Source organism: Halichoeres trimaculatus, unplaced genomic scaffold (genome assembly GCF_033239565.1).
Source record: "Halichoeres trimaculatus isolate MK-OKI-2021-1 unplaced genomic scaffold, fHalTri1.1 fHalTri1_scaffold_16, whole genome shotgun sequence".
In the NCBI taxonomy this organism is placed as follows: Eukaryota; Metazoa; Chordata; class Actinopteri; order Labriformes; family Labridae; genus Halichoeres; species Halichoeres trimaculatus.
In genome coordinates this window covers 19,866,546-19,891,467 of record NW_027437194.1, presented here as the reverse complement: position 1 = coordinate 19,891,467, position 24,922 = coordinate 19,866,546, and the positions used below count along the sequence as shown (strand labels likewise).

At 38.5% G+C, this 24,922-nt stretch overlaps 1 protein-coding gene across 1 annotated transcript in view; it reads right to left on the bottom strand.

Annotated features, from left to right (window-relative positions):
• Positions 1 to 24,922, bottom strand: part of astn2 (astrotactin 2) — a 401,766-nt gene that overhangs the window by 253,585 nt on the left and 123,259 nt on the right. The window contains exon 3 of the mRNA XM_074689759.1: positions 16,519 to 16,948. Within this exon, the coding sequence (XP_074545860.1) occupies positions 16,519 to 16,948 (430 nt within the window). The remainder of the gene's footprint in view (positions 1 to 16,518; positions 16,949 to 24,922) is intronic.

The following is a 24,922-nucleotide window of genomic DNA, read 5'->3' as shown; positions in this document are numbered from 1 at the left end:
CATTTGTAAGAGGCTCTTAAGCATCTTTACCAAGGTGACCACACAGGACTAAGCAGACAAGTAGGGTTGATTACTTGCTAAGAGAATATCTCACGACACCCACACAGCGCTAATATCATTAAACCTACTTTAGGTCTCAGCATGACATTCTTTATCAGCCCTTACCTCTTCATGTTACTTTTTCCAGTGACTTTAAAGAGGGGGTTTTGTGCTTTTTTTAGGCTTTTGCACACTGGTGTTTTAAAAAACCCTTATTTCAGCCTCTGTTTGAAATGCTTTGTTTAAGCCTCTTTAAGGCTCCCCACTCCACAGATCCGCTTCCCTCTGATTGGCCAGCCCTCTGAAGGCTTGTTGGGGCAGACCTTGGTGTTTGAGGCTCACTTCTCCAATCTGCCAACCAAGAGCTCCTTATGTGATGACCTCATCGTCCAGCAAGTCTCATGAAGATCTCATGCTATTTTAAGAATGGCCTTTTTCAAAGTTTACAGTCAGTTTTTTTTTTTTTTTTTTTTTTTCAGGTTTGTTTTATCTGCTGTCTCTTTAAGGCTTCCTGCTCTCCATAAGCCCCTTCCATCTGATTGGTTGGCCCCTTGGAGGCCTGTTGAAGGCCTTGAAGGCCTGTTCTTCAATGAACAGAACTTGCTAATTTAGACCAGCCTTTCTCACATATCATGAACCAGTAGCTTTTGAGATGACCTCATAATTTCAGCAATATTTTGTGCTATTTTTTGGGGGAAGGGACCATTTTAACTTTCTACAGACAAATTGGGGGGGTTTCAGAAACAAATGTTTATGTGGCCGTTAGAAAATTTGCACACCTATGAACATCCAGCATTGTTGCTATCTATTTTTAGAATATGGGAACACACAACACCCCCTCTTTAATCTGTCACTTCACATACTTCATACATCCAGAGGGCAACGAACCTCATACAGAAAAACTTTGTCCAACTTGTGACAGATTTCAAAGACACCAAAGTATAAGACAAATTATTTCCACATCTTGCTACAGTGTTCCAGCAGAAATTTCCGGCACATGTAGGAGCGGAAATGAAGCAGAAAAGACATTATGCAAATATAATTATGACAGGGTGCCAATTTATCAAACACAGAGATAATTCATCACGCCCAGAAACAATCCAGTTAATTTAATACACTGCAGGCAGCAGTATTTTTCTTGGAATTGCACCTTGACCAAGGGCAGAATGAGGTGAACAGCTGCAGTGCTAGATTGTCTCCTCGCAAAATTTAAGACCTTTTCTGCACGTGGTAGCTTGGAGACGGGCCAGTTGTATTCCCAATTTTACCCCTGCTCAATTCAAATCTGTCCAGTTTTAACTGTTAAGCATTCATGATGATGCACATTTGAATTATCAGCTTAATTCTTTAGTTTGTTGTGAGCTAATGAATACAGATCAACTCGTTAAACTCTTTAATGGCTCTCACACTGAGTCTCCCATTAGTCTCTTTAAGCTTTTCATGTTTTTTTTTTCTTTTTCCAATAAAATAAGTGCATAAACCTTCAAAGGTCCTGTCTATGTGAACAGCAGAATAATCACTTTAATGAGCTCAGAGTCTTTGGAATTCTGGGATCTCACCGGCATTGAGTGATATATTGACTATGAATGTGGGTGAGCCATCCAAACCACATTTCAAAACAACCTCATAAAGACGGCTCGTGAGTTGGCATGCCATCGATCCACAAGTATTGATCCAGCACGGCCTTGGTTCGTACACACTCATATACTGGCATGTCTTGTTTTTTTTTTCCATTTGTGTTTGTCAGACAAAGGCCTCATGTAGGATTAAACACCAAAGACTGCATTCCTGAGTGAGCCAGTTATTTTCTTGAAGACATTCTCTTCTTTCTTTGCGGTAAATCAACTCATTCACTTGTGCTTTTCTCCAAACAGTTTTGAAACTTGTCAGCAAGCAGCAATGCACTTTAAATTACAGATACAAGGATGGGCTATTCTCACACTTGGGTGGGCAAGAAAAATATGAATTTTTCAGGAAAGCACTGTGAAAATAAACAGCCTGTTTAGGCTTTTAATCTTTTACTAAGGAAAAACTGCACACAATTCCAAAATTCACTGCCCAAGAAACTCCTTTTGTTGGTATTGTTAAGCTGCCTGTTTGCTGGTTTTAGTCTGATTCTGATTATCGTACTAAAAGCTTTTGGTTTGTTTACTTTCTTTTTATCAGCATAGCCAGCTGGTTAGGAGTTCCGCTACAAGCTAGCAGAAGTATGTAAATGAAACAAATTAAAGACATATTTTAGTTTATCTGGTTTACTTAACAGTTAAATCTACAAGGTTTTCTTTAAAAAAAAAGGAAAATGTCAACTTTTATGGGAATAATCCTGCTCGGTTATCACTTCTGGGACTCTATATGTGTGTCACTGTCAGTGTCTGCCTTGAAACCTTTGAGCTTGTATGTTGATGTTTTGGTTGTATCAGAACGTTTCTGGGTGAAGAGTCAGCATGGTTACATCAGCCAATCACAGCGTGCCCAGGAGTAAGCTACCCTTAGCAGCTACGATAGTGGTTGTAGCACAGAGCAAGAAAAACATAAACAAAGTGAATAGAAATGCTGCTGCTTTGAGATCAGGATCGGACGAAGAGCCAGGTGAGTTGGCTTTCTGCCGAGAGGGTATGTGTCAAATGATTAGCTTGTGCTAACATGTTAAGTTAGGCACACGGCTCTCGAGTCTCTCCCACATTGAAACGCGACTCTACAGATGGTTCCTAGGCTAGGGTATGTGTTAACATAATCACGGTCAGAGGCAGTGGGTGTGTGCTGCTGTTGGCACTGAGCCAAGGAGGAGGAGCCCAATTTCAATGCTGTGTTTACTAACAAGTAACACAAATTCCTGCAGATACTACCTTTAAATAGTCTATACAGACAAAACAAAATAGCCCCCATATAAAAAAAAAAAGCAAAAGCAACCATCAGATCATGACTAATTTTCTTTTTTTTCAATCATTTCTTTTTTTTTTTTTTTTTTTTTTTTAACTTATTTTCACAATGTATGCTGTTAAAAAAAGTCTTAAAAACCATTTTTATTCTTTGGCTTTTAACCCAGCTTGAGACTCTGCTCATGTTTTAGTGTTTTATGGTTGTTTAGTTTTTATTAATTGTTTCATTGTTTCAAATTATTTTTAGTGTCACAATTTATTTTACAATGTGCACTTTTGTTTCAATGATTTTTGTTTTATTTACTTTTCTATTCCTGCACTACTTCCATGTACAGCATTCTGTTTAAACTGAGGTTGTTTTAAAGTGCTTTATAAATAGAGTTGAGTTGAGTTGAAATGTAGGCCAGTTAAAATAGTCAGTTATAAAAAAAAAAGCATAAACTCTTCACCAGACTTGCTCAAATGATGAGGTCATCAGGTATTGATCTACTAACTGGTTCATAACGTGTTTGAGGGACGGGCCTCAAATACAGGCCATGCCCATCTTCAAGGATTATCTAAAAGTAGCGCTTTCCAAAATAATGATATCACATACAGCTCTCTTAACTAGTTCACTTTTGAAGTGTACTTTGATTTTTTCTTTTGTTATTTTTTTGAGATTCTGCTTGAAAATCTTTAGGCCTTACAATTACCTTCAGTATGCAAGGTTTCTGTGCTCTTTTTATGTTTTTCTTCTGAAAAAAGAAGGTAAAAAATAAAGGTATTTCAGCACCCAAGTCCAAACACCTTGTCTGAGTAACAACTTTTGTTTGTTTGCCTGTTAGCAATCTGAGATGTGATGATGAATGTGTTCTGGCTTGTTTGTTTTCTGTTTTTATCTTTTTTTTTCTGTTCAGCTGTGTTTGGCGTGTTTTTTTTTTTTTTCTGAGGTAAACTTTCAGCTTCATTTCTTTCCATCTTTGCTCTCTCTTAAATGTTTATGCACCCAGTACCAAAAGGGCAATAAATAAAAGATAAATATTTTAACATGCAGCCTACGTTCTTGATCTGGATCAAACCATGATTTACTTACACATATGCTGTACATTTGTATCCTTAAATCACCTTATTCATCTCCCTAAATTGCCCTCATTGACAACACACAACTTTAATGCCGTCTGTTGATAGGGCAAGAAGAAGAATGGGAAGCCTTTGTAATTAACTCCCGTCTATTTATCATGGGGAAGGATGACAAGGCTGACTCGGTATTAATCAAAACATTACCCTGAGCTAGCTTGTGCGTGCCAAGCTGGCAGCCATTTCTCATCAATGATGTCACATTAGCGATCTAAAGCTCGACACTGGATTATTACTCTCCAGTCTTGGGCTCAATTAGAGCTCAGTAAACACTTGATAAGCTCAGTAATGGCAGTGGTCTTGTGGGTGATGAGGAGATGCCTGTTTTATTTCTTGGATGTAACTTAATTTCTCTAGTGAGCAACCTTCCTATAATGAAGATTTTGGAAACACACAGAGGAGATTATTACCATTGTAAAACTAAAAAAAGCTCCAATTCTGGGCTGGATTTCTTTGCTGTTTAATTGGAAGAAACACGCAGCTAGTTTACTGGATGATTCACCCTTCTAATGACCTTTCTCCCATAAGACCTTTTCCCTAAGTCTAAACAAATGGGGGCAACTGCTGCCAGGCTAAATTATTGCTCTGGTTTACTTGTTTTATATATTGAATTAAGGTGGTGTTATTATTTTCTTAAACTGTTTTCTCCCCTGTGCTTCTGCAGAGGAGAATCTAAGAAAGAAAGAAGCAAACAACATGCAGATTTACTGTAAGACTCGGAGTCAAGGGGGAAATCTGTGCTGTTTGTTCAGCTTATGAGCGGTAGCTCCACAGGAGAGGAAGGAATTTAAAGATCCCCAGTACTAGCAAGGGATCTAACTCAAACTTTCTGCTTCAACTAATTGTAATCATTATTTAGGTACACATTTACGTCTTCTGAGTTGTAAAACCCAAGTATCTTTACGCAGAATCTCAGTGGGTTGCATGTGAAGCCCAAGGCTTTATCTGTGTTTACAATGTAATATAAATACCCAGTAATTACATCCAGCAGTCTTTATAAGCAACCAGGCTTCACTGGAAGGAAAAAGAGGCACAGCAGAATGGCCTTTTGGGATACTGATTTAATAGCAAGCGAAACTTCTTATTGTTAGTTTGTTTCATTATCTACAAACATATGCACAAAGAGAAAATTAAAAAAAAAAGAAACACAGAAACTTAGCTCTGGGATCTCCAACCCTTTCAAGAAAACAAACACAACCAAGGTTTATTCTATTCTATTCCATTCTATTTCATTTTATTTTATCTTATTTTAGTTTACATATTTATTTTTTGATATGCCTGTGAGAAGTTAATTTAAATGTTAAACATAAATACATAAATAAATACATAAATAAAAAATGAAAGCTGGACACTTTGGTAGCTGACCAGGGCTTAACATTTACAGCAGAAAACTTGATCACGAGAAAGGAGATGCAAGTGCAGAAACTATGTTTTTTTTTTTTTTTTTTTCCAATTCACATTTAAAAGTCCAAAGTAAGTGCAACAGTTAGGGAGAGACAAATGCTAAAGAAAAAATAAAGAGAACACAAAAAGCTGAAACAACTTCACTGATGCTACAAGCGCCCCAAAATAACAAACGATAAAAAGGAAAATCTTCGAAATATTTGGTTGGCTCCAAAAGGAAAGGGCTCCTGGCCTCTAGGAGGCACTTATTGACACAGCTTTATTGTTGATGCTCAGCATTGGTGCAGTTTGGGCTTTTTCAGAACATGTTTCCTCATTTGCAGTGTGTTTCAGCTGTTGCATTTGCTTCATATGTGCAGATATGTTTAGAAAGATGCATTGTTTCTGGATTTGTAGTTTGCTTTTCCTGAAAGACATTGGTCAGGCTGTTGCAGATCATTTGGCCTTGATGGCCACCGTGGGTAACAACAAAATCGAAAAAAAAAAAAAAAACACAAACTTTAAGACTTGAAAACTTGGTACCAAAAAAATGAGCTAACATTGAGTGTGTCCGTATTTCATTGTACACCCACAAACAAACAACTTGTGTGAATACATCACCTTTAGGGCCAATATCTACTAATTATGTTGTATTTTTTTATTTATTTTTATATTCATTCATATTTTTATTCATGTATTAAATACGTTATTTATTTGTTTTTATGTATTTATATTTTTATATATTTATTTATTGCATTTACAGTGCCCACAATCTAAGAATTCGTCTTACCCAAAAGAATATACTGATACATTATATGTATTACAAGTATGTAAATAAATGTTCATAATAGTAGAATAAAAATGTAAATTATAAATAACAGTTGTAATTATAAAGAAATGGATTATAGCCCATTCAAAGAAGACAAAGAAGGTCCTTCTCTATTCTATCAGTAAATCCAGTACAGGTCTCTCTCTGTCTTGTGAAAGTTTATTTTTGGAGTTTTAATTGGTATGTAATGTGTTCCATTTGATAAATATTCAAACCTTCTGGATCCACTTATTGCGAGGGGTTTTCATCCAGTGTATGATGTTTTTGCTGGAGTTTTTTCAGCATTAGTTAAGTTACATTGTAAATTTTATCTGTAGTTACCTCTGTGCTATTTCTTCACCTCGGGTTAACTTAACCAGGACGCACTGTTGGCAAACACTAATAAATACCTTAAACACCCAGAGTTGAAGAAACCAGGTTACACAGTGAAGCTTGTTTTGTTCTCTGGCTGTGTTTTTCATTCAGAGCATGGTGTGCCCCCACGCCTGCACCATCTGTAAGAAACGCTGGTAGTCAGTAACCAAAGATGAACTCAACACATCAAGCTGCTCAAGTGGCATAAGGGTGTTTGTTGGAAAGGGCTGATGGGAGTTATTTTGCATGGGAATTGGACAGAATATGTGTTATTACTGTGAGGACTCGTTCAAGGCCAAAGCCAAGACAGCCAAGGCACTGGGCTGGAAGAGTGTTGGAGTGAAGTGCTCACCCAATCACATCTGAAGTACTGATATTATGTTTTGGTCTTGTTCATGTTTTTGTGCATCTCAGTACTGTGACTCATTTATATGTAAAGAGAAAAATGTATGTTCGTTAGAAGCCCCACTGCCACCCCAACTAAAAAAGTGTTCACTGACAAATCTCTAAAATTTACCATCAACCTTTACACAAGTTTTTAATAGATTTTTTCCTCATTTCGGTTTTAATTTGCAAATGCATCCACTAAATTGAGCTCCTTTCATTCCAATCAAGTCAACAATCCTTCAAAACAAATTAATAGTCTGAGTGAGCTAATTCATAGTGTGTTAAGCACCGTGGGTGACAAGACACAAAACTGAAGCAATGTTTCCTCGTTTCTCTGATGAAAAACTAAAAGTCAGGGTGATTCCCTCAAGGTCTTCAAAGGCCTTGTATCAGAGCGGTTTAAAGCATGGAGGGTAAATAACGCCAGTTCTTTTGACTCAAACACTGCACCCAAACTTTTCTGTTTCAATTCCATAAAAACACTTGAATGAGCCAATGCAAAAACTCCTGAATATTCAAATGTTACCACTTTAAGTCTTCAAGTACTTAACCCTATAACACCAAATATATCATATTTGATACATGAGTTTCAAAGACCTCTATCTCATCAACATAACAAGAACCTGTTTCAAAAAGAAAGTATTCTACGCATTGAGAATTATAATTTTAATGTCCAATATTATGCTCCTTTTCTGCAGTTTAATATGGATCATTGATGCATTCATGAAATGGTAGTAACATGTTTTGGTCCAAAAAGCCAATTAATCAAGCACAGCAGCATTGTTTCCAGGCTCTCATAGCCCCTCTGTTCAGAACGATCTGATTTAGTGGGCTTGACCTTCATATGTAAATGAGCCACCACTGATACCGCCCTGCTCTTCCACATCACTGAGAGCGGTGCCATGAGCTCCGAGTGCACAATGTTTAGAAAACAGCGAAGCTCGTTTACTGTAACATTACAGGCTAAAACAACAGGCTAACCGCAGGTACAGTTAGTTCTGAAGCTAACACAGAGACAGGGGGACACTGAGGAAAAGCTCTTACATCTGCTCCACAGCACACAGCATTTGATAAATGAACTCTAGCCACTTAGACTTGTCTTTTCCAAGATGGGAAGTTTGTGCATGGAACTATGTGGCTGATTAAAGCCAAAAACAAAGCAGTGATGGCAATGATGGCTGCTGGAGCAGCAGAGGGGAGGGAATTGGGCAGGGAGGGGGTTCGGGGGTTTCTGCTTGGGTGGACAAATCAGATCAGACTTGCTCCTGATTGGTCAAAAAAGGGACTCGCTGACGTCGGCAAACCCCGGAAATTCCAAACAGCTCGTTTTAGGTCAGGACTTTAAATTAACAAGCTCTATTGAGTACAGGTTTTGTCATTAAATATCACATTTTGGGAGGAAGCCGAAGACCCACACATTTCACTGAAAGACTCAAGTGATTTTTGCATAATATGGGACCTTAAACTACAGGTAGCTGAACTTGTAATATGGCACTTTTTGAAACGGATGCTTTCATCATTCATCATTGATAATTTTCAAGAAGTTGTGGAAATAACACTCATTTGTAAAAATGAGTATTTTTCTTAATTAGAATAATGAATAATTACCAAAAGGTTGCCAAAACCACCCAATGTGTCAAATGTGGTACAATGAACAAAATTATAAAGCAAAAAAAAAAAAGCAAAATATAATATAAAGCAAAATTATAGGTATTGTTAAGAACCTCACAATTTGATTAGATTTAGATCCTTTAGGCTGTGATTTGATTCCATATCGATTTGGTTTGATATTAGTTTAAATGCTTTGACGTCAATTCAGTAAGAAGTAGAAATATACAAATAATTAGTTTCCTTTGACAATTTTTATATAATTACTTCATACCCATGTGAACATCACCTTATATTGCACAGTAAAACAACATGAACAACACACATAGCACCTTCAACTGGCCAGGAGGTGAATAAATTCAGATGATTTGCTGAATTGATATTGACTTGGGCGGGGGAAATTGTGATGCATTGATTAATCAATATTATTACCCAACCCCAGTTAGAGAGGGGTTGTTGTGCCATTTTTAGGCCTTATGCACTGTCCCTCTATTACCCCTTTAGTAGCTTTACATCATTTTTAACTTAAAAAAAAAATCATGATTTTTTTTTTTTTTTTTTTCACAGTAGTGCTTAAGAAAATCCTTGTTTTAGCCTCTTTTTAAAACACTTTGTTTAAGCTGCTGTGTCTTTAAGGCTTCCTACTTCACAAAACCCCTTCCCTCTGATTGTCTGGAAGCCTTTTGGAGGCAGACATGTATGAGCTACACCATGTTTGTTGGTTTGAGGCTTTTCACCCCAGTGTGGCATGAACCAGTACTGATTTTGATGAAACAGGAAATGTTGCACCCAGTTGCACAGGGCTGTGAAGTGAAATCCTACACAGGGAAGCTCTGCTGAAACACCACGACCCACTGTAACAGCCGTTAAGACCTGACTGAGTTCCTGTATCTCAAAGCTACATGACTAATCATGACATGCATGATGTTTCCCCGCAACACATTCTGCAAAGGAATGCTAGAACTAGGAGACATCGCTTGCTGAGAGGAGGAGGTGTGTGTGATGGTGATAAGTGGTCCCTGAAACTTGTCTCAAAACAAGATTTTCGGCATGGCTCAAAGGCTTCTCCTGCTCCTGATTTACACTGCCCATGCTGCTTAATGCATTCCCAAAGCCATGGGAATCCAGCTGAATAGTGAAATTGACAGGCCTCATTTGTTTGCTTGTCTGTGTAACAAAAGCCTATGCCATGCACAGCCCTGTGAGGCATATCTGTAATCCCTAGGGGTAATACTATTGAGTCTGGCTGAATGGGGGGTTATCTGTCAGCAAGGACAGACAGATAAAGGATGACTGGTGTTTGGAGACTTCTGGGTTGGCGAACAGGAGGGGTAGGAGTTAATCAGCTCTATTCAAATGTCTCATACAGGGGCATCAAATTAGATGTGTTGTGTTCAAGCTTAAAGGATTTTTTTTTCTTTTTTCTTTTGATGGATTATGATCAGAGTACAAAAAGAAACACTAAGGTAGAAACCATTCGTCGCATAAAAAAAAAAAAAAAAAACATCTTCATACAGAGTCTGAGTGTGGCACCCCTGACTGGACTTCATTTTCCCCCTCTTCATATTAAGTTTGACCTCTGGACGAATTCAAAGCACTAAAGAGACACCGTGCTTCTCATGAACTTGTCAGAGACTCTGAAAAAAGTTTTGCCTGAACAGACATTTCATCTACAATCAGAATTCTCTGGAAGTGTTGTACAAAGCCAAGCTGTACGATCATTAAAACAATTTAAAAATGAAAGCCTTTCATCTTCAGAGTTCAGGGATCAATGAAAAACTTTCTTTCTTTCTAACACTTTCTGTTTGTTCTATTTTCCTCTTTTGCCTGACTCCTTTTTTCTAATTTCCTTTTTGTTATTGTTTCGAAATTGTATTGCCTTTTTTTTCCTTTCTGCATTCCTTTTACAACCTTCTTTTTGTTTCTCATGTCTTTTTAAAATATTTTTGTTTCCTTTCTTTCTTTCTTTCTTTCTTTCTTTCTTTCTTTCTTTCTTTCTTTCTTTCTTTCTTTCTTTCTTTCATGCTTAATGCTTTCTGATTGTTTCTGTTTTCCTTTTTTTGCTTGACTCTTTTTCAATTTTTCTTTTAGTTTTTTCCAAATAATAATTGTCTTTTTTTCTCTCTGCATTCTTTTTCCAACCTCTTTTTTTGTTTCTCGTCTCTTTTTTAAATCTTTTTGTTTCCTTTCTTTCTTTCTTTCTTTCTTTCTTTCTTTCTTTCTTTCTTTCTTTCTTTCTGGCTCGTTCCATTTTGTCCCTAATAAATGTTTCCTCTTTTGTTCATGTTCCTTTCTTTTTGTACCTTTATTTTTATTCTTTCACACTTTTTTTTTCTCCTTACTCTTACTTTATTTTCTATTATTTTCATTTTCATCTCCTTACTTTCCAAATTTCTTTTCCTTTTTTTTTTTTTTTTTGCTTTTTGTTTATTTTTCTAATATTTATTAACTTTTACCTCCTTGTTTTTATTTTATTTTTTGGGGTTTAATTGCCATTTTTCCTTCTCTCTTTCCTTCTTGTTTGACTGGTCACTCACTGCTGTTAGCACAGTATCACTGTTAGCTTAATTGCTATTAGCAACACACAGACTTAACCACAGCCAGTCGTAATTAAACATTGCAAACATACAGCTTCAGAGGACTTTAAATTTTGACTTAAACTTACTTTTTTGAAGAAATTCTTTAACTTTCATGTTGTTTGATGTTTGCTGGACTAAATTAATTAATTAAGGATCAAAGAATTTTGTTTTTCAGTGTTTATTATGACTCTTCACATCTTATATAAAAAAAAATACTGCTCCTCATTTCTTACTCTGGGGACTAATTAGCAACGTAAAAAGATGATCTTTTTATGCTACACACAGCACTGCTCTGGAATAACTTTCATATGAGTCTGTGCATTTGTAAAAGAACATTGCTCATCATTATACAAGTGATGTGTAACTTCCACTGCAACCACTTAGCCATGCTCCCTTTTAGGAGCAATTCAGGAGCAGCTGTAATCTTTTTATTGTATTGAAATAATGGCAACATCGGTTAATTAGCCCAAGAGGCAGGCATGCACAGTAAGAGCCCTGACCTCTCTGCCCTCTGCCTCTCAGTATTTTTTCTCTCAGTTTAATCCAAACGTTCTGCCTTTCAACTTGGGAGTAGAGCAGAAATTAACCTCTATCCTTTAACCTTGTTGCATAATTTCCTGTCTTCTTTTTTAAATAACGATTGTGTAATTACTATTTCACCCCTTGGGTGAGAGCTTTGGATGCAGTCATGGGTGTTTGTGTTACAGGATGAAATATCCAGTCATCCTGTAGCCACAGTAACAATGAAGTAATGTTCTTACTGGAATGGGTGTCATGACAAAAAATGGTTCCTTTTTTGGGTCAGCTGGAGCACTCAGATTTCTGCAGCTGAGAATACATCTCTGAAAGGTTAGTGTTAATATGGCAGGTCATTGCTTGAATTACACATATTAGTCATACCTGAGTGATTCTTTGTGCATGATCAAGGCGAAAAATCTAAGGAATTAAAAGATAAGACACAAATGAAGGCTGAACATGATATATAATAGGGGTGAGTTACACAACTGTCTCAAATCAGTCTCTCAAGTCTCTTATTTTTCAGCAAAAAATGTGTTTTTTTCTAGTACGTTTCAAGATCACAACCTTTGTCCATCACTTTGTCTGAAACTGCCAAAAAAATTCAGTCTTGTCTAAATGATTCATTATTTTCATGCTTTCACCTATATTTGGCCCTATTACTCAGTTTTGGAAGCTCCATGCCCTTCTGAATGCTCATGTGGAATGAAAAAACCCTGAGTTTGGGAGAACACCCCTCCACTCTTTTTCATTTGCAAACTGGAAAGACAAGACAGAGAAAGCAGCAGCAAATGCCCCATGTGACACCTGCATGCAGTAAGATATATATTTTTTTCCATATGGCTCTGTTTTGGGAGCTCCCTGCCCTTCCACATGCCCATGCAGAATGCAAATACCCTAAAGTGGGAAGAGCACACCTCTCCACTTATGAATATACAGAAAGCTAATGCAGGGAGAGCATGCAGCAGCAAAGACCCCCGGAGCACCTGCATGCAGTAATGGCTCTGTTTTGGAAGCTTCCTGCCCTTCTACATGCCCATGTGGAATGCAAAACCCTCAAGTGGGAAAAGAACACCTCCCCATAAGCTAAGGCAGGGAGAGCAGCAGCAAAGACCTTCAGGGGCACTTTCACAGTAAGTTAAAATTTTGCTGTATGACTGTTTTGGGAGCACCCTGCACTTCTTCTTCACTTATTGTATCAATACTTAATTACTTTAACAGAAATTAAACTTAAATATAAAAATATGTGATACACCTGAGCCAGGACAAAAGCACATCATCCTTGCTTTAACACATAAGTGCATGAAGTTTATTATTGGTGTTAAAATTAACATTAAATGTAATATTCTCGTCATCTTAAGTTCTTTTGTTTAGAAATTATTTTCTTGAAGTTTCTTTTCCTGTTGTCGAGCCACAAGTTCAGACTTTCTGTAACTGCCTTCAGTGGTTAAGTTCAGGTCATCAATGTACATGAGGCAAAAGAAAAACAAACTGCCAACCATGCAGCTACTTGTCTTTTCGCTTTCATTCTTTCCATTTTTCCTCCATTTAGTAAGTAATGGACACATTTGACAGTGCACAAATGTGTAAATAAAGAGATGTAAAGCACTAAACACTGAGGGACCAAGGGGGGATGCAATGCTTACCCATTTCACAAACCTCACCTATGAATAATTCAGTACAACACGAACCAGGGCGCCCTACAACTCTGCCAGCACCCTTCAATTATTCAAGTCCGACTGTGCAGAGGAGCACCACAGGTTCAACAGGATGTCATATCAACAAAGGCTACATGGCCTGGGATTGTAACAGTTGGATGACTTATTAGGAAAATCTCAGACAGTTTTAAAGCCTCAGTAAAGAAATGACTGAACTTTTGCTCTTTCATTGGGACCCCTGACTGTGTTAAGCACAGTTCAACAGGCCACCCACTGACACCCCTTAGGGTACAAAAGACAACACTGGAATTATACGACACTATATTATTACTATTACACACATAGGGGATAAGCAATGTTAACTGGCAAGAGGGAGTTGGCTAATTTATGTGATTTTTAAGTGGAAATATTTTAAAATGTTATCTGAGCACACTCCAATACATTGGGTATTTTTATATCCATGTCAGTATTATTCCCTGTCAGAACTACTTTCTCACTTGTAAAAGTTGTACTAAAATATATTCATATTTCCAGTGGCAGAAATTGTATTTCATTCTGTCCTAAAAATATCCTCCTTGTCACAATTCAAGTTAAGATCTTAAAACCATTAAAAAGTACATGAATTATGTCTGTATTGCAAAACTCGTATCCAATAGAAGTATTTAAGATTTGTACAGGTACACCGTACTGACCCACAACTGATGCTCTTTCAGATATCTACAATATCATTCTTACTACTCAGAATGAGTTTGTGGATTTCTGCAGAAGAGTTCCTCCAAGGCACAAGTAACAATTCAAAAATTCTAAAAGAGGGGGTATTGTGCTTTTTTTTAAGTCTTTTTGTCTCTCTAGTACCTCTGCAGTAGCTCCTCATGACTCACGGCTTAAAAAACATTATTTTTCTTGCACTGTGAGTGTTTTACAAAAATCTTCACCTTCTGTCTGGAACACTTGTTTCAGCTGCTGACTTTCTCAAACTCTCTGCTCCACAAACCCCCTTTCCTCTGATTGGCCGGCCCTGTCTGGGGGCAGAACTTGATGTTTTAGGCCCGATCTTCCAACATGTTCACCTCAAAGTTTGACCTCAGTATTTCCTCAAGGCTCACAAAGATCTTGGTTAGCTTTTGTGCTATTTTAAGAACAGAACATATAAGGCAGTTTACGGATAGATTCAGAAAGTTCCACAACAGGGTTCCTACAGCTCAAGGCAAGTTAAATTTAAGACTTTTTAAGACTTTTTGACGTTGGACGTTGGAAATTAAATTTAAAAACAAGTCAACAAACTTCAATTGAAACGCACAAAAACTAACAAACAAAAACACCTCATGATTTACCTGGGTTAGAGGCAATTTTATCCCAATGTTTATTTTACATAAACCATCACTTTTTACCTTTTTTAACCCCATTTTTACAACATTATGCCCATTTTGCCCCATTCATCTTTTTGGGCCACTGTTACAACCATCTTTGGAATTTTTACATGTTTTTTGAAATTTAATTCTCAATTTTGCTGCCATAATCAACTTTCCTAAGCCACTTTTAGATTTTTTTTGCCAATTTTTCCTCACTTTTTCTGTCTCCAGGCACCCTTGGTAGAACCAAGACATGTGTCTGCTTTTAAAAGTTCCTGGTGCAACCACATCACTGTTTTGTTAGTTAAGCTATTGTGATTACTCGATGTTGTCACGAGAGTAAATCAGGAAATTATTTTAAAAAAAGATAAATGTTACTTATGGCTTTTACTTCAAACTAACATAAATCTTACCAGTGTGTTCAAATTTTTAAGACTTTTGAAATTTGGATTTAAGACTTTTTAATGCCAATTAAGCCCTTATTCTTAGAATTGAATAATGAATTCAATGCCTTTTAAGACTTTTCAAGGATCCGCGGGAACCCTGCACTATATACAATTATACAGAGGTGCCTGCATAGTATGAATATCCAGCGTTGTTATTTCATATTCATTTTTACAAAACCTGAATGCATAATAGCCCCTCTTTAAACCAAATGCACTCAAATACCCCCTCTTTAAATCAGAGATTGATACCACCATGAACAGCTTTAACCACACTTTACAGCTAAGCCATTTATAGGATATGTTATGGTGCTCTGTTGCAGCCCAATCAATGTTAAAAGAACTTGCTATTGCAGACACATTTGATGATACCATCAGCCACACTACATGCACTTAGGTGTTTGGCTAAGAGGTCATTTCTTGGTAAACTTCTCCCACCATGTCATAAAGAAGTCCGAAGTTCGCCAACATTACAGCCTGAGCAGAAAAAGGACAACTGAGGATTTTGTCCCAACATGGAACCAGCCCACTGAGCTAAACCTACTTCAGGAGATGCTGATCAAATTTCACACCGCTTGTATTCAGTCGGCACCTCCATCACTGTCTTGTTTGGATCAGGTATAAAACAGGACAGGAAGTGACACGAAGGGAGAGTCAGGACTGCAAAATGAGTCATGGAGGCTGACCTGTACTCAATCCAGGACTAATACGCGTCAAGAGTCAGGGAACTGGCTGCAATAATCGCTGCCAAGCCGTCACTTCCTTGAAACAACCAACTTCTCTCCCTGTGTAGGTGCAACAGAGAACTTTGCACCAAAACAAGCAAAGGCTACAACAGTTTCTTTGCACAGGTTGTCTCTTATTAAATGTTAACACCAACAACGATTGCAATGTGACTCAACATGACCTGCAAAGTCTATTATCTAGATGTGCAGATACAGGTCATAACTGGCAGTATCACTTGCAGAAAACAGGATCCTTATCTTGAAACCAGTGTGAAGTAATGATGTGAGTCATCCCAAACTGCTTATTTTTGACAAAATGTAAGCAGTACATGCTGTGCTACAGTATCAGGAACACGGGTGGGCTGACCACAGCCAAAGTGAACTGTCCATCTGGGAAGCTGGCACTGAGAGCCTCTACGGATGTACAAATCATGCTTGCAAAAGCAGGACGACTACCACTGTGCATAACAGATTTTCTATGACAGGAAGTGTATGCTGCAGAATGATAGAGACAGAAACAGTAGCATGCTGTTAATCCACCAGCTACCACATTAACCACATTATCAATCTCCATTGTGTGCACACTGCCATCTTATTTCCATTTTTCTAAATTGTTCATCAAGGAAAATGTATTTAAATGAGTAGCCTACCTCGTTTATCAAAATTATGTGAGATCTCGTTTTCATTGCACATCATGTCAGCATGTCCTCCGATGCCAACATTTACTCCATAGTCTTCCTGGCACTTCCCATCATTCAGCTTGTTGTGCAGCTGATTAGGCGTGGAGTTATGCGAGTGTCCACCCTGGTCCTCCTCATCACAGTCGTAATCATCCAGGATCGGCGTCTCTCGAATGGGCATGCCAATGACAGAGCTGCCATGCTGGTGTGTCCCTCTAGAGCCCCTGTAGCTGTCCCGGCCCTGGGGCCCCAGCAGCACAGAGGGGATGTAGTGGATCTCATGAGTGGCCTCGGTGCTGGCACTCTTCTGAGGGATTCGGCGCCGCTTGCACCACCGGTGGCGCGTGTACAAGACAAGGGTGAAGAGGAGGATTAGGAGGAGTAGGGCGATGAGGCCACCCTGGAAAAATGAGAGTGAAAAAAGAAAAAAAAAAGATTGTGAGGGAGGCACACTAGGACAACAACTGTGATGTCCAGACTTAATTGTTAGTGGCAATATTTCATGTGGTGCAAAATAATACAAGCACATAATAGAAAATGGACTCCACCTCGAACAATAACAATTACAATCACAGCTCTAGCACCAGTTAAATTAGCTTGAATGCCAATTAGCACCATTTGCTGGCTTTTGAAGGGCTCTGGCAATCAGCACTTCAATATACGAGTTCTCCGAGTACTGTGAGGCAGCTAACAGGGTCCTAAAGCTACAAAATAATTGCTGCACAAACCACACACAGGTGCACTTTATAAATATACAGAGGATGGTTTAATAATTTAACACGGGATAGTCTTGAAAATATGATAATGCTGAAAACTCACAGTGAAAGATCAGGGATGTGACATGGAGGGCTGCTCTTTGTACAAAATTAAAGGAACTGCACCCTGTAATCATTCCCTTCACATGAGGTGCATTTTAAAACCTCTAACTTATTCTTTTTTTTTCTCCCAGACATAAAAATAATTATATGGGAAAGTCACTGCTCTACAAAGATAAGATATCAAATTATAGATGAGAGTTGGCGACTGAGTAATATAGCATGGTCTATAGGAAAGGTCACAATGTGATTTTGTGAATCTCTGCACTCAGACTTCCATATAAGACAGGGTGGTGAACAGAGATGTGGAGCTTGCATACACAAGTAAATAAAAAAGCAAAGAACAGTAAGAAAAAGAACATAGTAATAAAATGATTGTATCTTAATGGGATGCCAAATAAACTACAACAGTGGTTCCCAATTTTTTTCACAACTTAAATCTTTTGTAATACATTATTTTAAGCACACATAATTTAGCCTCATCAAATGGTGAAGTTTGTATTAAGGTTGAGATCTATCTTTTTTATTTGGGCTTAACAATGATTTTAAATTTATCAGACTGGCTGATGCATTTTACATAATACATTTTTTCTACTAAAATCATACACTTTAATAATAATATCAATCATATTTAAAATACATCACACAACCAAAGTTAACCATAGTTGTTCAATTAGGGAGGGAAGTCAAAAGGCATAAATGGTAACAATTTGTTTCTGTGCAAACCATGGCCACCCCTACCTATGTCACTGCCTTCAATGAGCCACCCCAGTCTGAAAGTATGGACACGCCCCTGCATAGAGGCACATAGTAACAGTGTGGTATGAAAGGTAACAGGCTTTAAGGTTTGATCAACAAAAGCTGGACTGAAAATCTGCTGTTGAATTTTAAAGAATGAGAGGAAAGGTAGAAAAACCTCAACCTCTGTCCCAAAGAGAGAAGAAAGGTGACTCCTGTAGGAGCGCTAGGAGGATTAACGATTTGCTGCTTATATGTGTAAATGAATTCAGCATGACCACAGCATTTACCTTTACATGTCTCCTGATCAGGATCAAGTTTGACCACATGGGGTGACAGGGGACACTTCTGCTTGAGTTTTAAGTTGGATGATTACGCTCATCTGTAAGCACTGATTAATGATCATAGTAAGTGCAAAATAGTTTTTCTCCAACATCTGTGTCTTGTGTGAGCATCAGGGCAGAACTCCGCCTGGATCTGGACCAGACCCCATGTTATGATTCTTCCATGAGCGTGACTTTGGTCACAAGGGAACAGAGAGAGATGACAGCTTGTGAAAGAAGTCTGTTTTCTCCAGGAAAGCATCAGGTGCACCTTCGTCAAAGAAATGTTAGTGGCATTCTTTTGAACGCTTGTCCAAGAACTCTGTATGCATGGGTCATGCAACACCAGCATGCAAGGCTGTCATGCCAGCACCTCTCCCCACAGCAAACTATCACAAAAACTAGGTGGAACAAAAGGGCAAAAACTGGATTATTGTAGGTCTCCAGCTCAAACTGAAACAACAAAATAAAAAACATGCTGGTCAAAAGGAGAAAAACCTGTGGTTGAAAGGAGTTGAAACTCCTTACCAGCTGCTGAAAACTGTTAGAGACCTGTAGATATAAAGTGTGATAAGTTTACCTCAAGCATTGTCCATATTAGTTAAAATTAATAACTGTCATCAAGTGGTTGTCAAGAGCCTGAGGTTGTCCAATCAGAATCAAGCATCTTGGGTAATAATAGTACTTAAAGGATAAGTTCGGTTTATACAACTTTTACATTGTTTATAGAATGAAGTAGAACAAAATACTCACCCAGAAGATTTTCCTGATCCAAGCAGTGCTTCAGGAAATATTTAGATCCAAAATCGTGCAGCGGACGTCCGTATAATGGGATCCATCGAAGCATAGACAGCGTCGCTCCTAAAACTGCAATAACCGTCCAAAAACTCATGTTTTTCACCAATGTTCTATCATGGTCCACTCCGGGTTAGTCCTCTGCTGCAGTCTGTGTCACTCCAGACAGCGCTGTGTGGCTGTACTGACCTCTGAACTGACGAAGACTTTATTTATGTTTGCCCCTCCACGCATGCACAGTACTCTCTGGAGAGCTGACTCCTTTCTTTGAGGGGCAAACGTAAACAAAGTCTTTGTGAGTTCAGAGGTCAGTACCGCCACACAGCGCTGTCTGGAGTGACACAGACTGCAGCAGAGGACTAACCAGGAGCGGACCATTATAGAATATTGGTGAAAAACACAAGTTTTTGGACGATTAATGCAGTTTTAGGAGCAGCGCTGTCTATGCTCCGATGGATCCCATTATACGGACGTCTGCTGCACGATTTTGGATCTAAATATCTCCCGAAGCACTGCTTGGATCAGGAAAGCCTTCTGGGTGAGTATTTTGTTCTGCTTCATTCTATAAACAATGTAAAAGCTTTCTCTTTGTTACTTATGACATTTTTAGGTCCAGGAAGACAGCCCATGTACAGGATTTTTTCTTTTTTTTTCTTTTTTTTTTTGCTGCATCAATATTCATAAACAGTACTAATTAGTGATTCAAGAACCTTAATGATTGAACATGTTCAGTCTTGGAGCAGTTATATGCAAATAATTGAGTCTTTAACTCCCATTGCTATCATTTTCTTGTGTCTACTACAGTCTGTATCATGCATGGTGTTTTGGTCCCAGCAACTTTGACCCTCGAGCTATACCCGTTAGCATATCCACGATTGGCTCATAGACCCATGAAGCCTCAAAGGAGCTTCTTAACTCACTTTCTGTCAGAGTGGAATTTGAGTTTGCCTGCTGAAAAAGGATGCTGAAAATAATGATATCCCAAGAAAGCATCGCTCCCACTAAATCAAAAACTATCCTCACATCTATGTGTTTATATTTGAAGGAGATATAACTCAGAGAAAAAGTCGGCCCACTCATCAACCAATCCACGCCTCTCCAGGGAGGCGCTCTTCACGGTTTGAGAACCTCTGTCATAGAGAAGCAGCAGTCTAAAGTTAGCACTACAAACAAGAATATGTCAGACGAATGCAGTTTCAAGGAGCAAGATAAATACTAATTGGTCTGCTATACAATATAGTTCCATTCCCAAGCAGTATTCAGATGCTTGAAAGTCTTTGTCCTTTTATTAATTTGATATTAATGCTATTTTTAGTCTCCTTAATAAGAGGAAGGCAGCTGCTGAGGATCTGGATAATTTCAGGATGGAGGGGACAAGAGTGAAACACAGGACACAGGACAGGCCCACAGCAGTGTTGACGTAAGCAGAAAAGAAGACAGGAAAGATGCGCACACACTGACAAACACAATAAATGCAGAAGTCTTCAGACTTTTTTAAAATCTCATATTCAGCAATTTGCTGGTTCTTAATTCACTTTTAACAATCAGACCCAGACAACAGACCATAATGTTGTGTAAGCTTCCCTTCCACTGTACCTCTGAAGGTGTGATAAGTTAGCTGGCATAGATATGTTAGTAGCGGACCACTAAGTCCTACAAGGCCTCCATGGATTGGACTTGGTTATCCAGTACACTCCACTGATGCTTGATTATCTGCAGATCTGTGGAGTTTGGGGTCAGCATGTGGGATCCTTTGAGCTCCAGTAGCTCTCTTGCTTGTCAGTAAAGAGGCAGGGATTCATCACAAATCGTGGCTGTCTTACTCACCATTGTACTTTGTCTTCCAAAGTCAACTGGAGTGCTTTGAGTACATCCTGTTTTTATCTAAACAGCCATTCTGAGCAAAATCCTAGAATACATTTCCTTCCTTTAAATCTTAAATATTGGATTTCACAATCTTTGTCCACAATACATTGAGAAATCTATTGCCAGTAAAGTCAAGACAGAGTTAGGAAAGAAAACCTTTGGATATTTGGAACCATTCACCTGGCACAAGCTGCAGTCTGATCGCACCAGACTGCAGTCTGATTTGAAATTGCAAAACTCAAGTTTGTATAGTTTTAAATCCTTAGTGAAAAGTTTGGCTTCCAGTATGTAAAATGTTGATTTATTTTATTGAGCCTTTAATTCCACCGTAGATGGTTTTGTTGTTGGATCTTTGTGTTGCTGCCAAAATTTGCAAGAAGATCAAGGTCCGGTGAGTAGAGCTGGACAATTAATCGGATTTTAATCGTGATTTCAATTTTGCCATCTGACAATCATAAAACAACATAATCAAAGAAAAACAATTAATATGCCACACAGAGTAGATATATGCAAGTTCCTGTGCTTCATAGCTCTTCTGTGTTCCATGTGCAGCCACAGCAAGAGTGTGTGACTTATGTGTATCAAAAATACTGTATGTACCACTTGTTGGTTCTTTAAAGTTGTGTTCAAATCAGTACTGAAGTTTTTGAATAAATGAATAATTGTGTATATTAATTGTGATTTCAATATCACTTAAAATAATTGGGATTCTTATTTTTACCATAATCGCCCAGCTCTACCGGTGAGTTCACCAACCAATTGAGCAAAGCACCACCATGGTCATTTAACAAGTTTTTGGTTCTTTTGGCTGTGTCGGCAGGTGCCAGGTCCAGTAGGGAAATGAAATCAACATTTCCTTTTTTTTTTTTTTTTTGACAGGAGGAAGCATTAAGTGCTCTAAAATTTCCTGATGAATGACTTTGTTAATTCTGGACTTCAGAAAAAAGTGGACCAGCAGCTGATCACTTGGCAACCATCAGTGACGGTAGAAACTTAACTTAAACTTGGACTCTATGCCCCCCCACTTTTCCTCCATACTCTTGGTCCTTGATTCCCAAACACAATGCAAAAAAATACTTTCATCTGAAAGTATTGCGTATTAAATGTTCTGTTAATAGTTGGGTTGTGTTTTATCAAGCAGGACTTGTGGAACGTGACCGTTTCCATGGACTGTCTTCTGAGAACACATACGATGTGTATATATATATATATAGATATATATATATATATATATATATATATATATATATATATATATATATATATATATATATATATATATATATATATATATATATATACAGTGCCGAAAACGTATAATGCCTGCCTGAAGACACCACACTGAAAAACATGTTGCATTTTGGATAAACTTTCCCAAAGGAACTCATGAGGGGGAGCTAACATTCAGAGTTTGACTGCGTCTTACAACCAGAGCTGTACTACAATAAAGCAGACTCGCACAGCTCAGGAGAGGACCACAGCAGCTTAACTTTGCTGCTAAAAATGTGCAGCTCAGCTCATGTCCTTAGTCTAAAGATCTGGCCCAACCAAATTTTTAATGCATAACTCTGCCCTAGGGTTTGTGGTGTATTTTTTGTGTCGCTCCTCTCTATCCAAATCCCCTCCTCTTGTTCCGTTAATTCAACACGAAGCATCACGTTTCTCCATGGTTCTTTCAATATCTCACCATCACAGAAACATCAAACACCTTGCCACATATGCTGTGGGTGATAAAGTAAATCCATACGCGCAGACAGATGGATTTGGTGAAGGGAAGGGCATGACTCATTCTTTGATTTTTGCACAATGACAGCCAATAGGTGAGACATAGTATTTGATTCAACCAGTCATGGTGGCCTAAGGGTGATATATTTGTCATGTTGCAGAGAGAAAGCAAGATCAGCACTTTGGTTGGCACAATTTTAAGATGTAGCAATGTTCATACAATATCCTCCACATGCACATGCATACATCCACATGTAAGAGCTATGGTCATGGGAGCATGGGGAGAGGGAAGGCGTTGGCTCGCGCGCACACACTTTGCAAAGTGAATCACGACAGAATAATAAATAAAACCCACAAGAGGTCATTCATCACAACATTTAAAATTCCATCTTCATGAGGAAAAACAAACCCCATCGAAATTATAACTCATGCACTGCCGGGTGTCCATAAATCAAACTACGCTGAGAGGAAAGGCAGCACGGAGAGGACTAGTGCCACGGACAAACTTGTTCATTAATCTCTGATAGGATGGCAGCTTTGCAGAAATGCAGTCCAGAAAACTCCCCGTAGTCTGCACTTCCACATTAATTCCCTCTGAAGAATAGCAAAAGCATTCGAAGGCTTATGTTTCATTTTAGCAGCAGGGTGATAATGGAGTGACATTATATTTCTCTGCAGCACCATTGAAAAACGGTGATGTAGGATTGCGGTGGAAAAGTTGACGTCTCAGTTTAAAGTAATTCTCCTGTTAGCAAGACTTAAACAAGGCGGAGATATTTTCCGGGGCCTGGTGATGTCTTTATTCATCTCAGCACTGTGGGGACGTGTCAGTAGATTGTGACAAGAGAGTAAAGGAAGAATTGTCCTTTTGTCATGGAAATTTGGGTGATTTCATCTTTCACCATGCACTAGTCTGACTTTTAAAAGCTTAATAAACCTCTTTACATTTAAATTTGAATAATGCAACCTTGGTACTGCTTGAGTGCAGACAGCCTGAAATCTGTGCAGAGTGCAGCACAAGAAAAAAAAAAATGACGTCAGCTTTATCTTTGTTTATTTTTCTCTGCCACATCAGTGTCCTTAAGATTCTCCTGAATTTCCTTCCACGTATCATCTCACAATGTTTTCCTCCCTTCTCGCTTTTGTTCTCTTTCCTTCTCGATTACTTTGTGTCCCTCAGTCTCCACTCGCCTTCATGTTTGATCACATCTGTCGTCCACCCCTCAGAACAACAGCCATATAAATTCACAGTGGCAGATGTAGCCATGAGGGAAAATGGGTTTTTCAGTTCATCTTCAGACCCTACAAATCCCCGCTGCTTTGGTCCCTTAGTGACTTCACAGAGAGAAGAGCTGCTGGAAGCCCAATAATTTCACTCTTTTCTGTAGTATGGGTTTACTTCAGTCTGTGATTATTTTTCGAGGCTGCCCCTGAGAACTCTGTGATTCAATCATCCATCGACAAAACACGGAGTCGACTATTGTTTCATCTGTCAATTCTTTGTGCTTTTGTTTTTTAGCTGTGTCACTGAACGGAGAGGAATGCAGGAGCAACAACACAAAACTTAGAAAAAAAAAGAAAGTCTAAGAATGACCTCAAACCACCACACTGACTGTGATAGAGACTGAAGAAAGTGGTAGAAATGGAGGCCACATAGGGTCAGGATGGTTTAAGTTTGATGCAGTCTGCTTTGGTGATAAACTTTACAGTTTGCTTTCCCACATACCCAACGGTCATAGGTGGTAGAAACGTGATCAGAGTGTGAGCCGTTAGTGTGGGACCAGGCTTCAGCTTTCTGTCTGCCTAAACACGCTCTGATACTGGCAGTTAATGAGGGTAGCTAGAGCAAATAAATGTGGAAGCTACGAGACTCAACACTGAAGAGCCAAATTGAATTCAAGTGACACAATTTGGCTGCATTTATTTTTTTTCCTCAAGCGCTCCTTTTCTCCAGTAATGTTCCAATTTTCCATCACAATCCCCATGCATACTTTTTATGTTCCTCCCTTTGTTCTCTTCACATCCTTCTCCCATTAGTCCTCTCCTGTAAATCCCACATCCTCTTCGTTTTCCCCAGCTTTTACTTCTCATTTCCTTCCATTCCAATTTCTC